Source organism: Hemiscyllium ocellatum, chromosome 18 (genome assembly GCF_020745735.1).
Source record: "Hemiscyllium ocellatum isolate sHemOce1 chromosome 18, sHemOce1.pat.X.cur, whole genome shotgun sequence".
Taxonomy (NCBI): domain Eukaryota; kingdom Metazoa; phylum Chordata; class Chondrichthyes; order Orectolobiformes; family Hemiscylliidae; genus Hemiscyllium; species Hemiscyllium ocellatum.
Window position 1 is genome coordinate 43,511,404 of NC_083418.1, and position 14,890 is coordinate 43,526,293.

General features: G+C 40.3%; 1 protein-coding gene across 6 annotated transcripts in view; it reads left to right on the forward strand.

Annotated features, from left to right (window-relative positions):
* dennd2b (DENN domain containing 2B) overlaps positions 1-14,890 on the forward strand; it is a 457,469-nt gene that overhangs the window by 335,612 nt on the left and 106,967 nt on the right. For all 6 annotated transcript variants that reach the window (XM_060838921.1, XM_060838918.1, XM_060838922.1 and 3 more), the window contains one exon: positions 4,280-4,425. In XM_060838921.1, the coding sequence (XP_060694904.1) occupies positions 4,280-4,425 (146 nt within the window). The remainder of the gene's footprint in view (positions 1-4,279; positions 4,426-14,890) is intronic.

Here is a 14,890-nt window from a genome sequence, read left to right on the forward strand (position 1 = left end):
CCCCATGCTCTGAAATGCACTCCCTACACCTCTCTGTCTCTCAATATCATAATGTTCCATGAAGATCCTTTTTGTCTAAGCTTTGAGCTAATATCGCCTCAGGTGGTCAGTGTCGTCCTGGTTTTATCATGCTTTTCTGAACCACCTTTGGACATTTTATTGTATCGATGCTAAGTGACATAAGTTGTTGTTTCCTGCTGTGAAGCACCTGAACTCATTGCATGGTCCCCGAATTTGAAGGTATTTGACACCAGGATCAATATATAATGCTGCTCTGACACCGTTGATGCCATCGATGAAACTCAGTGCACCATTTGATGTCCCCACTTTAGCTTGCAAGGTAGAACATTCAGGAGCAGGAAGCAGCACTAACTGGCAGAATAATAGCAGTGAGAGCATGAATACTGTTATCCTGACATGGAACAACAGATTTGTGCTCCTAATAATGACCTGGAGGGAAGAGGGTGACTCACAGCAAGCCTGTTTCAGCACTGCAATTCTAAGCAATGATGATAGCAATCTGAGCTTGAGTAAACTTCCACTGCAGTGCCTAGACTGAGCTGCATCTGCTTATGCTACAATGGAGACTGAGTCATTGACTATCAAATGATACATTGTGGTTCGGCCGGCAAAGGTAATATTAGATTAGATTACTGACAGTGTTGAAACAGGTCCTTCGGCCCAACAAGTCCACACCGACCCCCCGAAGCGCAACCCACCCAGATCCATTCCCTTACGTTTACCCCTTCACCTAACAATACGGGCAATTTAACATGACCAGTTCACCTAACCTGCACATTTTTGGACTGTGGGAGGAAACCGAAGCACTTGGAGGAAATCCATGCAGACACGGGGAGAATGTGCAAACTCCACACAGACAATTGACTGAGGCGGGAATTGAACCCTGGTCTCTGGCGCTGTGAGGCAGCAGTGCTAACCACTGTGCCGCCTAAAATAATATGGCTTTGCTCATTCCTTGCAAGCTGAGAAAAGTTGGCTAAAACCTTGTGCTGGTGGTTGATGCTGGTCTTCTCCATGCCTCTCTTAATATTGATTTCAGTCTTTCTAGCAGACTTACCAATACACCAAGCATTTGTTATCTATACCAGCCTTCTTCTGAAGGGCAGCCCTGCAAAGCCTTCATCACACATCTTTGCAGCAGATCCTGTATGTGACCTTGCCCTCCAGTGGACTTCCATCTCCGACTCATTCCCTGTGTCCCTCCATCTGAAGATCCTCTAACGTTTCCTATAAAGTATGCATTCATTGTCTTGACATCAGGGCTGAATTTGACTGAGTGTGGTATCACGGAGCTCTCGCAAAATGAGAGTCAGTAGGAATCAGGGAGAAAACTCTTGCTGATTGGACTCATATTTAGCACGAAGATTGCTATGGTTGTTGGAGGTCAGTCACCTCAGCTCCAGCACATCTCTGCAAGAGTTCCTCAGAGTAGTGTCCTAGGACCAACCATCTTTAGATTCTTCATCAATGACCTTCCTTCCATTACAAGGTCTGAAGTGAGGATATTTGCTAATGATTGCGCTATTTGTAACTCCTTAGATACTGAAGCAGTCCATGTCCAAATGCAACAAAACCTGGACAATATCCAGGATTGGAATGGCAAGTGGTAGTTAACATCCAGACAACGAGAGAGAATTTAACGATTGTTCCTAAGCAATCAATGACATTGTGTAGCGAAATTGTCCACTGACTGCATCCTAGGGGTTACTTTTCACCAGAAACTAAACTGTACAAGTTATATAAAAACTGGTGATAATAGCAGGTCAGAGATTAAGAATCCTGCAGTGAGTAACTCATCTTCTGACTCTCAAAAGTTTGTCCATCATCTACAAGTCAGGAATGTGATGGAATACTTCCCTATTACCTGAATGAGTGCAGCTTCAACAGAATGAGGGGGGATCTTATAAAACATATAAAATTATGAAAGGGATAGATAAGATAGAGGCAGGCAAGTTGTTTCTGTCGGTGGGTCAGACTAGGACTAGGGGGCACCGTGTCAAGATTAGGGGGTGTAGATTCAGGACAGAGATGAGGAGGCACTACTTTTCCCAGAAAGCAGTGAATCTATGGAATTCTCTGCTCAAGGAAGCGGTAGAGACAGCTTCATTAAATGTGTTCAAGACGCAGGTGGGTGGGTTTTTGCATGGTAGGGGAATTAAGGGTTATGGGGATGATGCAGGCAAGAGGAGCTGAGATGATGGATAGATCAGCCATGATCTTAATGAATGGCAGAGCAAGCTCGATGGGCCAAATGGCCTATTCCTGCTTCTCTTACAATAAAACTATGAAATTCTCATGAAGCTTGACCAAATTCAAGACAAAGTGGAACAGCTCACCAGCATCTTCTCAAGGGCAACTAGGTTTGGATGATAAATACTGGACCAGCCAGTAACACTTTCATTCCTGTGAATGAATTTTAAAAAAGTCTTAAACAGTCATTTTGAAAGTAATTGACAGTGGTGGTTCTTCAGTGTGTTTCTTTCATCTCTTGGTCTTTCACCACCATTTGGCCATTTTGCAGTTCTTGGGTATCTGCAAAGAGATAGATACAAGGCTAAGGTTGTGATGAGATGGAGAAACGGGTAAACAAGAGGTGTTTGATTATATCATCTCTATGATTGTGAAAGGGGATGTGAAGAAGAGGATTAGGTATCAGGTCTAAATGGTTTCGGTTCTCTCTAGTCACAACCTCAGTAATGAAGTTTCTAATGATGACGACTGTCTACTCCAAGTAAGGATATGCAGCTACACCTGTCTCCCCCGGTTATGTGCTGGTGCCTCTTGTCCTACTAGAAAGAATGCGTCAGTAAGTGTAATGCAAAGATTTTATACATTGCCATAATTAAATAGCTGGCGTTATTTTCAAAGATCAAAATGAGATATCAGGCTTGTAATAGTACCAAGTGTATGAGAATAAGGTGAAGTTATGCATGTTACTTATGTGTTGAGACACATGGAGATTATTGGTAATTGAGTGAGGATGTGGTTCATTGATTAGTGTGAGAGATTAATGGTCTGATGGATCATTTTATACATTCCTTGACATGCAATTGAACATTTTGCAAGTTGTATCAGATCCTCAAGGCTGTGACTACTACAGCTGTCTGGTCTTAAGTCTTAGCAAAGTTTGTTGGAGGATCTCCTGGCCCTCTATAGCGTCTCTCATACTCTCTACCCCCTAAACTAAGGCCTCCAGTAGAGCATCAGAACAGCTTAACACCCACTGCTACATTGTTCCCAATATTGTATCATTTCCATAGCAAAATTACTTTCATCATCTAGTCTTTTCAAACTTAAAGACACTGAAGTATGTGTTAACTTTAACTTGTGACCCCTCCTTACAATTTTCCAACCCTTGCTCAGGTGTGCAGCACAATTAATATTGACCCTGCACTATAATTAGTTAACTGAGCAAGCACCATCAGATGTGTGGGCTTCCTGTATTGGAATCAACAGATGCAGGTTAATAGTTCATCATGATTGTGATGTATGTTTCAGAAGTCAACAAATTTTGAGATGTGACCAACAAGGTTTATACGTAGAGAATACCTTTGGCAGGTACTGGCTTGAGTAAAGTCTGAGAGAGCCAGGGAGTATCTTTCTGCTGACAATATAGACAGCACTAAGTTTTCCAAGTCTTCGTAAGTTCAAGTGGAGATAGCAAATTAACACAAATGCATTTGCTGTTTCGTAGTAAAATCTTAATAGGCAAACTTTTATTGTAAAGAAACTGTATCTTTGAGAGGCCTTGGGTTTGAATGAGGACTTTTCTATTGCTAGTTGAAACATTCCAAAACTAATGTGACGCTATTTAATTGAAACAATATTAAATAACACTGCATTTGATGTTTTGTAAAATACTGTATTCTGCTTTAAAAAAAAGTAGTGACACTGTTGATGAACTGAATAGAACCGTTCTTGAATTTAGGGTCAGAAAATGAGTCACCAAATGTTTTTAAAAATTCTTAAACTGAATCTTAAGCAATACTCCAAGTGACATCACATCCTGTTCTCTCTCACTAGAGCTGCACAATTATGTTAAGCATTGTACGGGAGTTATGAAGGCTTTCTTCTGTCGTTTACTTTCTAAAAAGGACTTTGTGCTTTAACAAAATTCTGGTTAAAACACCAAAACAAAAGAAGGAAAATAACTGCAAACAGCAGTTTGTCTCGATCAGTCTGCCAGCTGAGGAAATATTTTTAGATTCATATGACTCTGGTGAATCAGTCTGTGTTTTTCCCCTGCACTGCTTCACAGATACACCTAAAGAAAATCCTTATGAAGATGTGGAACTGAAAGGCCGCTACCCTGGCAGAAAACTGCAGCTGTCATCTGAGAATTCCCTAGACTCTTTGCACAGGATGTGGTCCCCTCAGGACAGGAAGTACACTACACCTCCCCAGGTAATTCTCTTGCTTTAAGTCAGTAGAAGTTCTCATCTAGTTCAAACAGGAATACTTTTGGGTCTGTTTGTTTTCACAAGGCTAGAGGAGTAGAGGACGGAACTGGGAAAGTAGTGATCATTTACTGTCTATCTAAGTAAGCTGATTTGGAAATGTAAGCTGTTTCATAACTTGACAAAATCGAAAAATTAGTTTAAAAAATTGAAAATGAAATAAACATGTTAAGCATTAAAGAAACAATGGCTCTGGGTTAAGTGATGTTTTATGATTTTGATTACTTTTTGACTTTAAGCCAAAAAGCACTAGTTACAGGTTATGAAAGAAAGCTTAAAACTCGCCTGTCAAAAGATATCTGGCAAAACAGAGCCTGCTATTTTCTAAAATTAATTCCGTTTTAAGCTGGATGAACCATGGAAAATCAAAAATATGGAAAAGTGTCTGTTAAAAAGTGCCAATTCATCATGAAGCAGACCAATCACTCTCTAGCATTCTAATTATTTTATAAATGATTTTTCCACAAAAATTTATTCTAGGGGTCAAGTCTCACTCCAAAATTTCAGTACGTGAAGTACTGAGTATTATCTGCAGTGTTATCATTCGGATGTGATGTAGGAAAAATGTTTTAGTAAGTTTTAATCTAATTTAAGTGCAAATGTATGTGAAATTTTGTCATATACCACTCTGGGAACGTGTTCATTCTGTTAAAATCACAATTTTATTCACGTTGTTGTTGTTGTTATTATTATGATTTTAGTTGTGTTTTGAATAGTATTATGCTTTTATAATAGTAGCGATATCATTATTCTGCTTGAATTGATATCATAAAATCTTTAGCTTGAGGATATCAGTAACTGATTTCATAACTTTCCTGAGATTCATCCACAAATATACAATAATTCAAATTAATCATTTGAGTATTAAAAGCTTTCATATTATAGGCTTGTCTGTACCAATGCCAAAAAAAATCTCTAAATTTGTGGCAGTACAGAGCACAGTGCATGTATAAACTGCACTATGGTTTCAGCGTGAAATTGGTTCCACCTGTGTTAAGGTCAAACTTGTATGTTTTCTCTGGTGAAAAAAGTAAATCAGTTGCACCACCAGGAAGGTATGACTTAGCACCACATTCTACACATAATTCTTGGAATGTGTAAAATAAAAAGTTTCAAACATTGTATTTTTCTTGCCATCAATTCAGAAATGGCATTGCAATCCTCTGAGAGGTTTCTTCATGTGGATAATAACAGGGGTACACATACTAGGTAGTGTATGGTCTCCATACCCTTGCAGAGATGGTGGACCTGTGAATACTGATATGTGTGTAATATATCAAGATTGGTCTTTTAGAGGAACTCTCGCAGCTAGACTCACCGAGTCAACCTGGATCGAATCAAGTAGAAATGTGCCAGAGATTTTTTTTAGCAATTTCAATGGTTTCACTAGGAATAGTTGTTTGCTAGTACAGAGTGTGAGTATTGCTGAAACAAAGACATTTTATTGATACGGTTCATCTTATACCAATCAGGAAAATTTGTAAAAAATACCAATAAATGGGGGAAACAATATTTATGCCAAATGGCTAGAGAGGGCTGAGTGGTTGACAAATGGACTTTTATTGGTAAAGGCATTGCCGTGGTGAATTCACTCACTAGCTGAAGACTGATAGTTAATTGCCAAGCTTTATTTAAACTGTAAACAAGGTAGGTGAATTTTGATCATTCACTGCATTGCATGAGAAACGACATGTCACCAATTTTATTGCGTTGAAACAGCCATGCTTTTTCTGTCTTCAAAGGACAGGGAGTCCATAATATGCATAGCTTCTCCTATGCACAAGTGCACCACCACACCGTGAAGCTGACTACAATCCTAAATTAGTTGTCAGTATGACTCTTCACACACATTTAACTCATGGCCAATTGTGGAATCACGTTTAATGTTAGCACTATGATTTGAATTTTGCAGACATTGACTGGTTAAGCACAGTCAGTAACAAACAAGAACTCATTCAGTGTGTTTAGTTTTAATACCATACCCAAATAGATGGTGTTGCCATGAGTTCTCTACTAGGCCAAGCTTTTGAAAATGTCGTCTTTAGGTCCAATGACAAACTTGCTTTCGATGGAATGACCCTTTATTCCTATCCCTCACATATTTCTGATATGTAGATAATATATTTGCTACCTTTGAAGCGACTACTGCAAGCAAGAATTTCCTTTATGTCTTAATGGCCTACATGGTGAGAGAGTCACAGAGTTGAACAGCATGGGAACAGACCCTTCAATCCAAGTCATCTATGCTGACCAGATATCCTAAATTAATCTAGTCCCATTAGCCAGCATTTATAAGACCATAAGACATAGGAGTGGAAGTAAGGCCATTCGGCCCATCGAGTCCACTCCACCATTCAATCATGGCTGATGGGCATTTCAACTCCACTTACCCGCATTCTCCCCGTAGCCCTTAATTCCTTGCGACATCAAGAATCTATCAATCTCTGCCTTGAAGACTTTTAGAGTCCTGGCCTCCACTGCACTCTGCGGCAATGAATTCCACAGGCCCACCACTCTCTGGCTGAAGAAATGCCTCTGCATTTCTGTTCTGAATTGACCCCCTCTAATTTTAAGGCTGTGTCCACGGGTCCTAGTCTCCCCGCCTAGCGGAAAAAATTTCCTAGTGTCCACCCTTTCCAAGCCATGTATTATCTTGTAAGTTTCTATTAAGTCTCCCCTTAATCTTCTAAACTCCAATGAATACAATCCCAGGATCCTCAGCAGTTCTTCGTATGTTAGACCAACCATTCCAGGGATCATCCGTGTGAATCTCCGCTGGACACGTTCCAGTGCCAGTATGTCCTTCCTGAGGTGTGGGGACCAAAACTGGACACAGTACTCCAAATGGGGCCTAACCAGAGCTTTATCAAGTCTCAGTAGCACAGCGGTGCTTTTATATTCCAACCCTCTTGAGATAAATGACAACATTGCATTTGCTTTCTTAATCATGGACTCAAGCTGCATGTTTACCTTTAGAGAATCCTCGACTAGTACTCCCAGATCCCTTTGTACTTTGGCTTTATGAATTTTCTCGCCATTTAGAAAGTAGTCTATGTTTTTATTCTTTTTGCCAAAGTAAGACCTCACATTTGCTCACATTGAATTCCATCAGCCATTTGCCGGACAACTCTCCCAAACTGTCTAGATCCTTCTGTAGCCTCCCCACTTCCTCAGTACTACCTGCCTGTCCAGTTAACTTCGCATCATCTGCAAATTTCGCTAGAATGCCCCCAGTCCGTTCATCCAGATCATTAATATATAATGCGAACAGCTGTGGCCCCCACACTGAACCCTGCGGGACACCGCTCGTCACCGGCTGCCATTCCGAAAAAGAACCTTTTATCCCAACTCTCTGCCTTCTGTCAGACAGCCAATTCTCAATCCATCCCAGTAGCTCACTTTGAACACCATGGGCCCTCACCTTGCTCAGCAGCATCCCGTGTGGCACCTTATCAAAGGCCATTTGGAAGTCCAGATAGACCACATCCATTGGGTTTCCCTGGTCTAACCTACTTGTCACCTCTTCAAAGAATTCCAACAGGTTTGTCAGGCATGACCCCCCCCTTACTAAATCCATGTTGATGTTCTAATCAGACTCTGCTCTTCCAAGAATTTAGAAACCTCATCCTTAATGATTGATTCTAGAATTTTACCAACAACCGAGGATAGGCTAATTGGCCTATAATTTTCCATCTTTTGTCTTGATCCTTTCTTGAACAAGGGGATTACAACAGCGATCTTCCAATCATCCGGGACTTTCCCTGACTCCAGTGACTCTTGAAAGATCTCAACCAATGCCTCCTCTATTTCCTCAGCCACCTCTCTCAGAACTCTATGATGTATCCCATCTGGGCCAGGAGATTTATCAATTTTAAGACCTTTTAGCTTTTCGAGCACTTTCTGTTTTGTAACGGCAACCATACTCAACTCAGCCCCCGACTCCCTTTAATCGTTGGGATATTACTCGTGTCTTCCACTGTGAAAACTGACGCAAAGTACTTGTTAAGTTCTCCAGCTATTTCCTTATCTCCCATCACTAGACTTCCAGCATCAGTTTGAAGTGGCCCAATGTCTACGTTTGCCTGTCGTTTGTTTCTTATGTATTGAAAGAAACTTTTACTATTATTTCTAATACTACCGGCTAGCCTACCTTCATATTTGATCCTCTCCTTTCTTACTACTATCTTTGTTATCCTCTGTTTTTGTAGCCTTCCCAATCTTCTGATTTCCCACTGCTCTTGGCCACTTTATAGGATCTCTCTTTTTCTTTAATACATTTCCTGACTTCCTTTGTCAGCCACGGCTGTCTAATCCCTCCCCGGATAATCTTTCTTTTCTTGGGGATGAACCTCTGTGCAGTGTCCTCAATTGTACCCACAAACTCCTGCCATTTTTGCTCTACTGTCTTCCCCGCTAGGCTCTGCTTCCAGTCTATTTTTGTCAGTTCCTCTCTCATGCCTTCATAATTACCTTTGTTTAACTGTAACACAATTACATCCGATTTTGCCTTCTCTCTTTCAAACTGCAGACTGAACTTTACCATATTATGATCGCTGCTTCCTAAGGGTTCCCTTACTTTAAGATCTTTTATAAAGTCTGGTTCATTACATAGCACTAAGTCCAGAATAGCCTGCTTCCTTGTGGGCTCCATGACAAGCTGTTCCAAAAAGCCATCCTGTAAGCATTCCATGAATCCCCTTTCTTTGGATCCACTGGCAACATTATTTACCCAGTCCACCTGCATATTGAAGTCTCCCATGATCACTGCGATCAGGCCTTTCTGACATGCCTTCTCTATTTCCCGGTACATTTTTTTTAGATTAGATTACTTACAGTGTGGAAACAGGCCCTTCGGCCCAACAAGTCCACACCGACCTGCCGAAGCGCAACCCACCCATACCCCTACATTTACCCCTTTACCTAACACTACGGGCAATTTATCCTGGCCAATTCACCTAACCTGCACATCTTTGTGACTGTGGGAGGAAACCCATGCAGACACGGGGAGAGCGTGCAAACTCCACACAGTCAGTTGCCTGAGTTGGGAATTGAACCCGGGTCTCCAGCGCTGTGAGGCAGCAGTGCTAACCACTGTGCCACCATGCCGCTCTCAGGGACATGTTGTGTCCCTGGTCCTGACCACTGTTAGGAGGTCTGTACACAACTCCAATTATGGTTTTTTTGCTTTTGTGTTCCTCAATTCCACCCACACAGACTCTGCAACATCTGACGCAAAGTCATTCAGTGCCATAGATTTAATTTTGTTCTTAACTAACAAGGCAACCCCACCCCCTCTGCCGACCTCCCTGTCTTTCGAGAAGTTGAAAATCCTTGGAGGTTTAACTGCCTGTCCTGACCCCCCCTATAACCACGTCTCTGTGATGCCTATCACATCATAATCATTCACGATGATCTGTGCCATTAGTTCATCTGCTTTGTTATGAATGCTATGAGCATTCAGGTAAAGTGCCTTAATGCTAACTTTATCATTAGAGATATTGGAAGTCATAAGATGTCCTAAGTTATCCTTCCTTTTTGCTGCATTCCCAGTCTGCCTCGAGTTTAAGTCCGCCTGTACATATGCTATCCTGTTGCTTATCTTTCCATTTAACTCCATACTCCCTGCCGCTTTCACTTTCCCTCCCCCCCCCCCCCCCCCCCCCCCCAACTCAGAAGTTTAAAGTCCTACTGACCATCCTATTTATCCTCTTCGCTAGAACATTGGTACCTGATCGGTTCAGTGGAGACCGTCCCAACGGTACAGATCCCCCTGTTCCAAAACTGATGCCAATGCCCCATGCCATTTGGCCCATATCCCTCTAAACTCTTCCTATTCATATATCCATTCAGATGCGGATGTCGCAATAGTACCAGCCTCCACCACTTCCTGTGGCAGCTCGTTTCACACAAGGACCAGTCTTTGTGTGAATAAGTTGCCCCTTCGGTCATTCTTAAATCTTTCCCCTCTCACCTAAAACGTATGCCATCTCGTCTCCCATCCCAGGGAAAAGACCTTGTCTATTCACCTTATCCACATCCATCACGATTTTATAAAAACCTCTATCATGTCACCTCTCGGTCTCCAACGCTCCAGGGAAAATAGCCCCAGCCTATTCACCGCCTGATTCTCAAGCCCTCCAACTCTGGTAACATCCATGTAAATCTTTTCTGAACCCTTTCAAGTTTCACAACATTCTTCCTATTTACCTAGCATGGTGATAAAACATCTGAGAACAAATCTTCCAGCTTAGCGAGCAAACTTCCAACCTGAATCACAACCTGAGCTACAAATCTTCTCAAAAATTGCAATCCTTCCTATAGCAGGAGACCAAAGTTGCCTGCAGTATTCCAAAAGTGGCCTAACCAATGTCCTGTATAGCTGCAATATGAGTCCCAAGTTCTATACTTGATGCAGTGACCAATAAAGGCAAGCATACCAAATACCGCCTTCACTATCCTGTCTACCTGGTACTCTCCTTCCAAGGAACTATGAACCTGCATCTCAAGGTCTCTTCGTCCAGCAGCACTCCCCAGGACTTGCACTCAAATTTACCTTTGAATTATAGTTGTCAACAATGCTCCCTATCATTAATCATTATGTTGAGAAATTAGCTAGTGAGTTCTCTACTACTCCTACCAGCTTCACTGATCACTATCCATATTGGGATTTCTACCCTGATCAGATCACTTCTTGGGATATTGTGCAAAGTCATGAAAAAGCTTAAGGCAGTCAGTTTTGGTCCAGAAAAGGGCCTGAATTACCTCCAAGTATCTCGATGGTTTTCAACAACAGGCAGTTAATTGTTTGATGCTAATTGCTACTATGCAGGTGCTACATGAATTGTGTTCATTAATAAAAGGTGTTGCTTTTGAGTCAAAAGATCGTTCTGCCTATTGTTCAAATGAGTAATGTAAGAAGTGAGTTTTGATGATAGTGCTAGATTTGTAGACATTTCCAAAAAAAACTAATGGATCACATTAAACAGCATGTCCCTTTGGCTGTTTGTGGCAGGCAAGGAAGGTAATAACCATGCCCAAACAGCTCATGTTTGCAATAATCAAATTGCATTGTACAACATTAGAGTGACTCTGCTATTTGACAGCATTTACGAAATAATTCTGAGTGTGCAAAAGATGATGCTGGAAACCAATTTAAAATTGTCAATTGGACTCTGTGTGGTGCACTTGCAGTTTCTGGAAATAGCGCCCTGTTCTTTGAAGACAGAAAGAACATGAAAATATGCCTGTTCCAGTTCAACAAAAAAGGGGACATCAATTTTCTGGCTCATTTCTCAGGGCCTTGACCAATGGCCTGCCTGGTTTAAAATTTAAATCGAGCTTGGCAGTTAATTGTCAGAGATCATCAAACTGCTGCATTCTCCTTGACAATGTCTCAACCAAACAGAATTCTCCTTTTAGTCATTATAAATATTGTTTTCGCTTAACATTGATGTTACTTATGAATTGCCCTGATGACTGCAAAATGAAAAGGTTCAACAAAATGTCTTTTTAACAATTTTTAATTTCATCATACTTTAAACTTAGAAAATTGGTATGTAGCCATGCAACATGTTTTATATAGAAAAAAAATGCACTTCTCTTCTACATGACTTAGAGAGCACATTTGAATGTTTTTTTTAAGAATCATTATGGCACAAGAAGCTGTCATTGAAAATGCCCCCCCCCCCCAACTCGTTCTTTCCTGGTTTTACAATAAAAACCTGCTTTTGTAGATCTGTGGCCAAATACTTAGTTTTTGATGCACCCTGAGAGCTGCATTCTGCAGAACCAAATAGTTGTCAGTTTCAGTGAACCTGAAATATTTCAGACCTCAGCTGGAGCAATACATCTACCCGGTGGATGTAATACTGTTCTGCAAAGTAATGAGGGAGAAACATCAGAGGCTTAAAACAATAACATTAAGGTATCATTTACAGGAGACAACAGTTTGATATAGTTAGTGCACTGGAACATTCTGGGAATTGAGGAATTTTGGACATTTATCTTTTGATTCAGATGTGATTGTCATTATGTGTGATATGATACTTCTGGAAATTGTGTGCATAAAAGATAGGTTTATTCCCAAAAAGCCACAAATGCGGTACCACCCTGTGGTGATTGTGTGGAGTAACACACAAAATTTGTGAAATTTTTTGTTTATCAAAATTCCCTCTAGTTTGTTTTCCAGTGAAATCACACAATGTTTATTAAATCTCTGTGTAAACTCAGGTTATGCTAACAAACATAACAAACATACAATCATACCAACTAGCTACAAAAGTTCAGTGCTGCATCAATCCTGTCTAAGATGTAAAGACGTGGACTGTACAAGGCCCAACTCAATTTTTAAGTGCATCTCATAATCGGTGTTGATGTAGTCCTGCATGAAACAAGAAGACCTTATCAAAATATTAAATGTGGATCCTATACAAGTGGTAGGAATAATCACTAATTTGCAGATTCAATGATAAAACAGTGTTTGCCCTTTGATACCAAGTTTAGAATGACCCACCCTTAAAATGAATGTCAGATGTAATCAGAAAAGGGCACACTAGCTTTTGCTGATTCTTTTTTGAGATCAAAAAAGGCATGAGTGGAAAAAAAATTGATGGGTTCTAGAACATGTGGGTGATCCAATTGCCTGTTTATAAGCACATGTTGAAAATTACCCTGGTGAATATATTGATGTTGAGTTTTTATGTGGGATGCAATTGGTGATCCATGCACAATTTGCGCATGATATTGTGCTAGTTGCCCAAACTTGTTTCAAATCAAACTTCCACTCAAATGCACTCCTATATTGCAAAACACAAAACCTGCCATGACCTCTCACATTTGCCCACCTTTTTAGAATATTTTTAAAAGACAATTTTTGATATACTTAAAACTGATGGTGCCATAAATTATTAGAGTTGAAAATGTGCTTAGAATAAAAAAAACTTTTATAGAAGTAGTTAGTCTTTGTCATAAGACCAAAATCATATGAGCTGCACAGCTCGTAAATAGATATTTATTGCAATTACACTTTATAAGTTTATCTAATTTAAAACTATTATGGTAGTTTGTAAAATTGCTGCTATTGTAGTGTGTTTGTTTCATTATTAGCCAACACACAGAGTTTAAGAGCAGGGAGATGATGCTGGAACAGTATAAAATGTTAGTTAGGCTACAGCCACAATATTATGTCCACTTCTGGAATCCACATTATAGGAAGGATGTGACTGTATTAGAGAGTGTGTAGAGGAAACTTATCAAGATGTTGCCTCTACTGGAGAGTTTTAGTTATGAAGTAATTTTGGATAGACTTGGATTGTTTTCTTTGGAGCAGAAGAGACTGAGGGGGACATAGTTGAGATGTATAAAATTATAAGGGGCGTAGACAGGATAGCCAGGAAGAAACCTTTCCCCTTGGTGGAAGGATCAATAACATAAATTTAAAGTAATGGGCAGGAGGTTTAGAGGTGGCCAAAGAGTGGTGGGAATTTGGCACTCACTGCCTGTAAGTGTGGTAGCAACAGAAACTCTCAACATTTAAGAAGCACTTAGATGAGCACTTGCAATGCCAAGGCAGACATGGCCATGGGCTAATTGTTGGGAAATGGGATTAGAATAGTTAACTGCTTGTTTTAAACTAGTGTAGACTTGGTAGTTCAAAGGGCCTTTTTCTGAGCTGTAAATCTATATGGGTCTATAATTATAATACTTATTGTCCTTTGTAAAAGGTCAGTTTGCTCTATTTTGCTCGCAGAATTAATGTCCTACCCAGTAAATAAATTTATTTTCTGTATTAACATTTTACATAGTAAGCTTGGGAGAAACACTGTCTCTTTTTATAAATGGGGCAGTTTTCCCATTACTGAGGGAGACAATGTCAAATAAAGAATCTTGTGAGCCACTGCTTTTGACAGAGGCTGATAGTGAAGTGTGGACTTAATCCGTGAGGAGTTATTTCTTAACCTTGCTTGTGGACAATCTATTTCCTTTTTCAATCAATGCTGGATGGAAAATGAAAAAAAAGGAGTACTACAAAAGGCAAAAAAGAAAAACAGAACTATAAATCATTGCAAGAAATTTTATAGTAGACCAACATTACATTCACTGCTGCCGGAACTCAATTCTCAGAGCACACATTCCTAAGCAAAGCCCTGTGCATGCTTCCCATTTGCCAAGTAAATTGGATACACATCAAATGGACGCAGTATTATAACTAAGAATGTGGATAATGATCGGTGAGATATGGGACCCACCAGTAGATTTCTGGAACTGGCATGCACATCTGGAACCCCATGTTGCAATGACATATGGGCAATAAGTTGATGAACATTTCCTATTGATAAAGATGAGAGGTCAGTGATAAAATTTGTTTTGGCAGACTCTGTATTTATTTTATACAGCAACTAAATAAGCTGAAG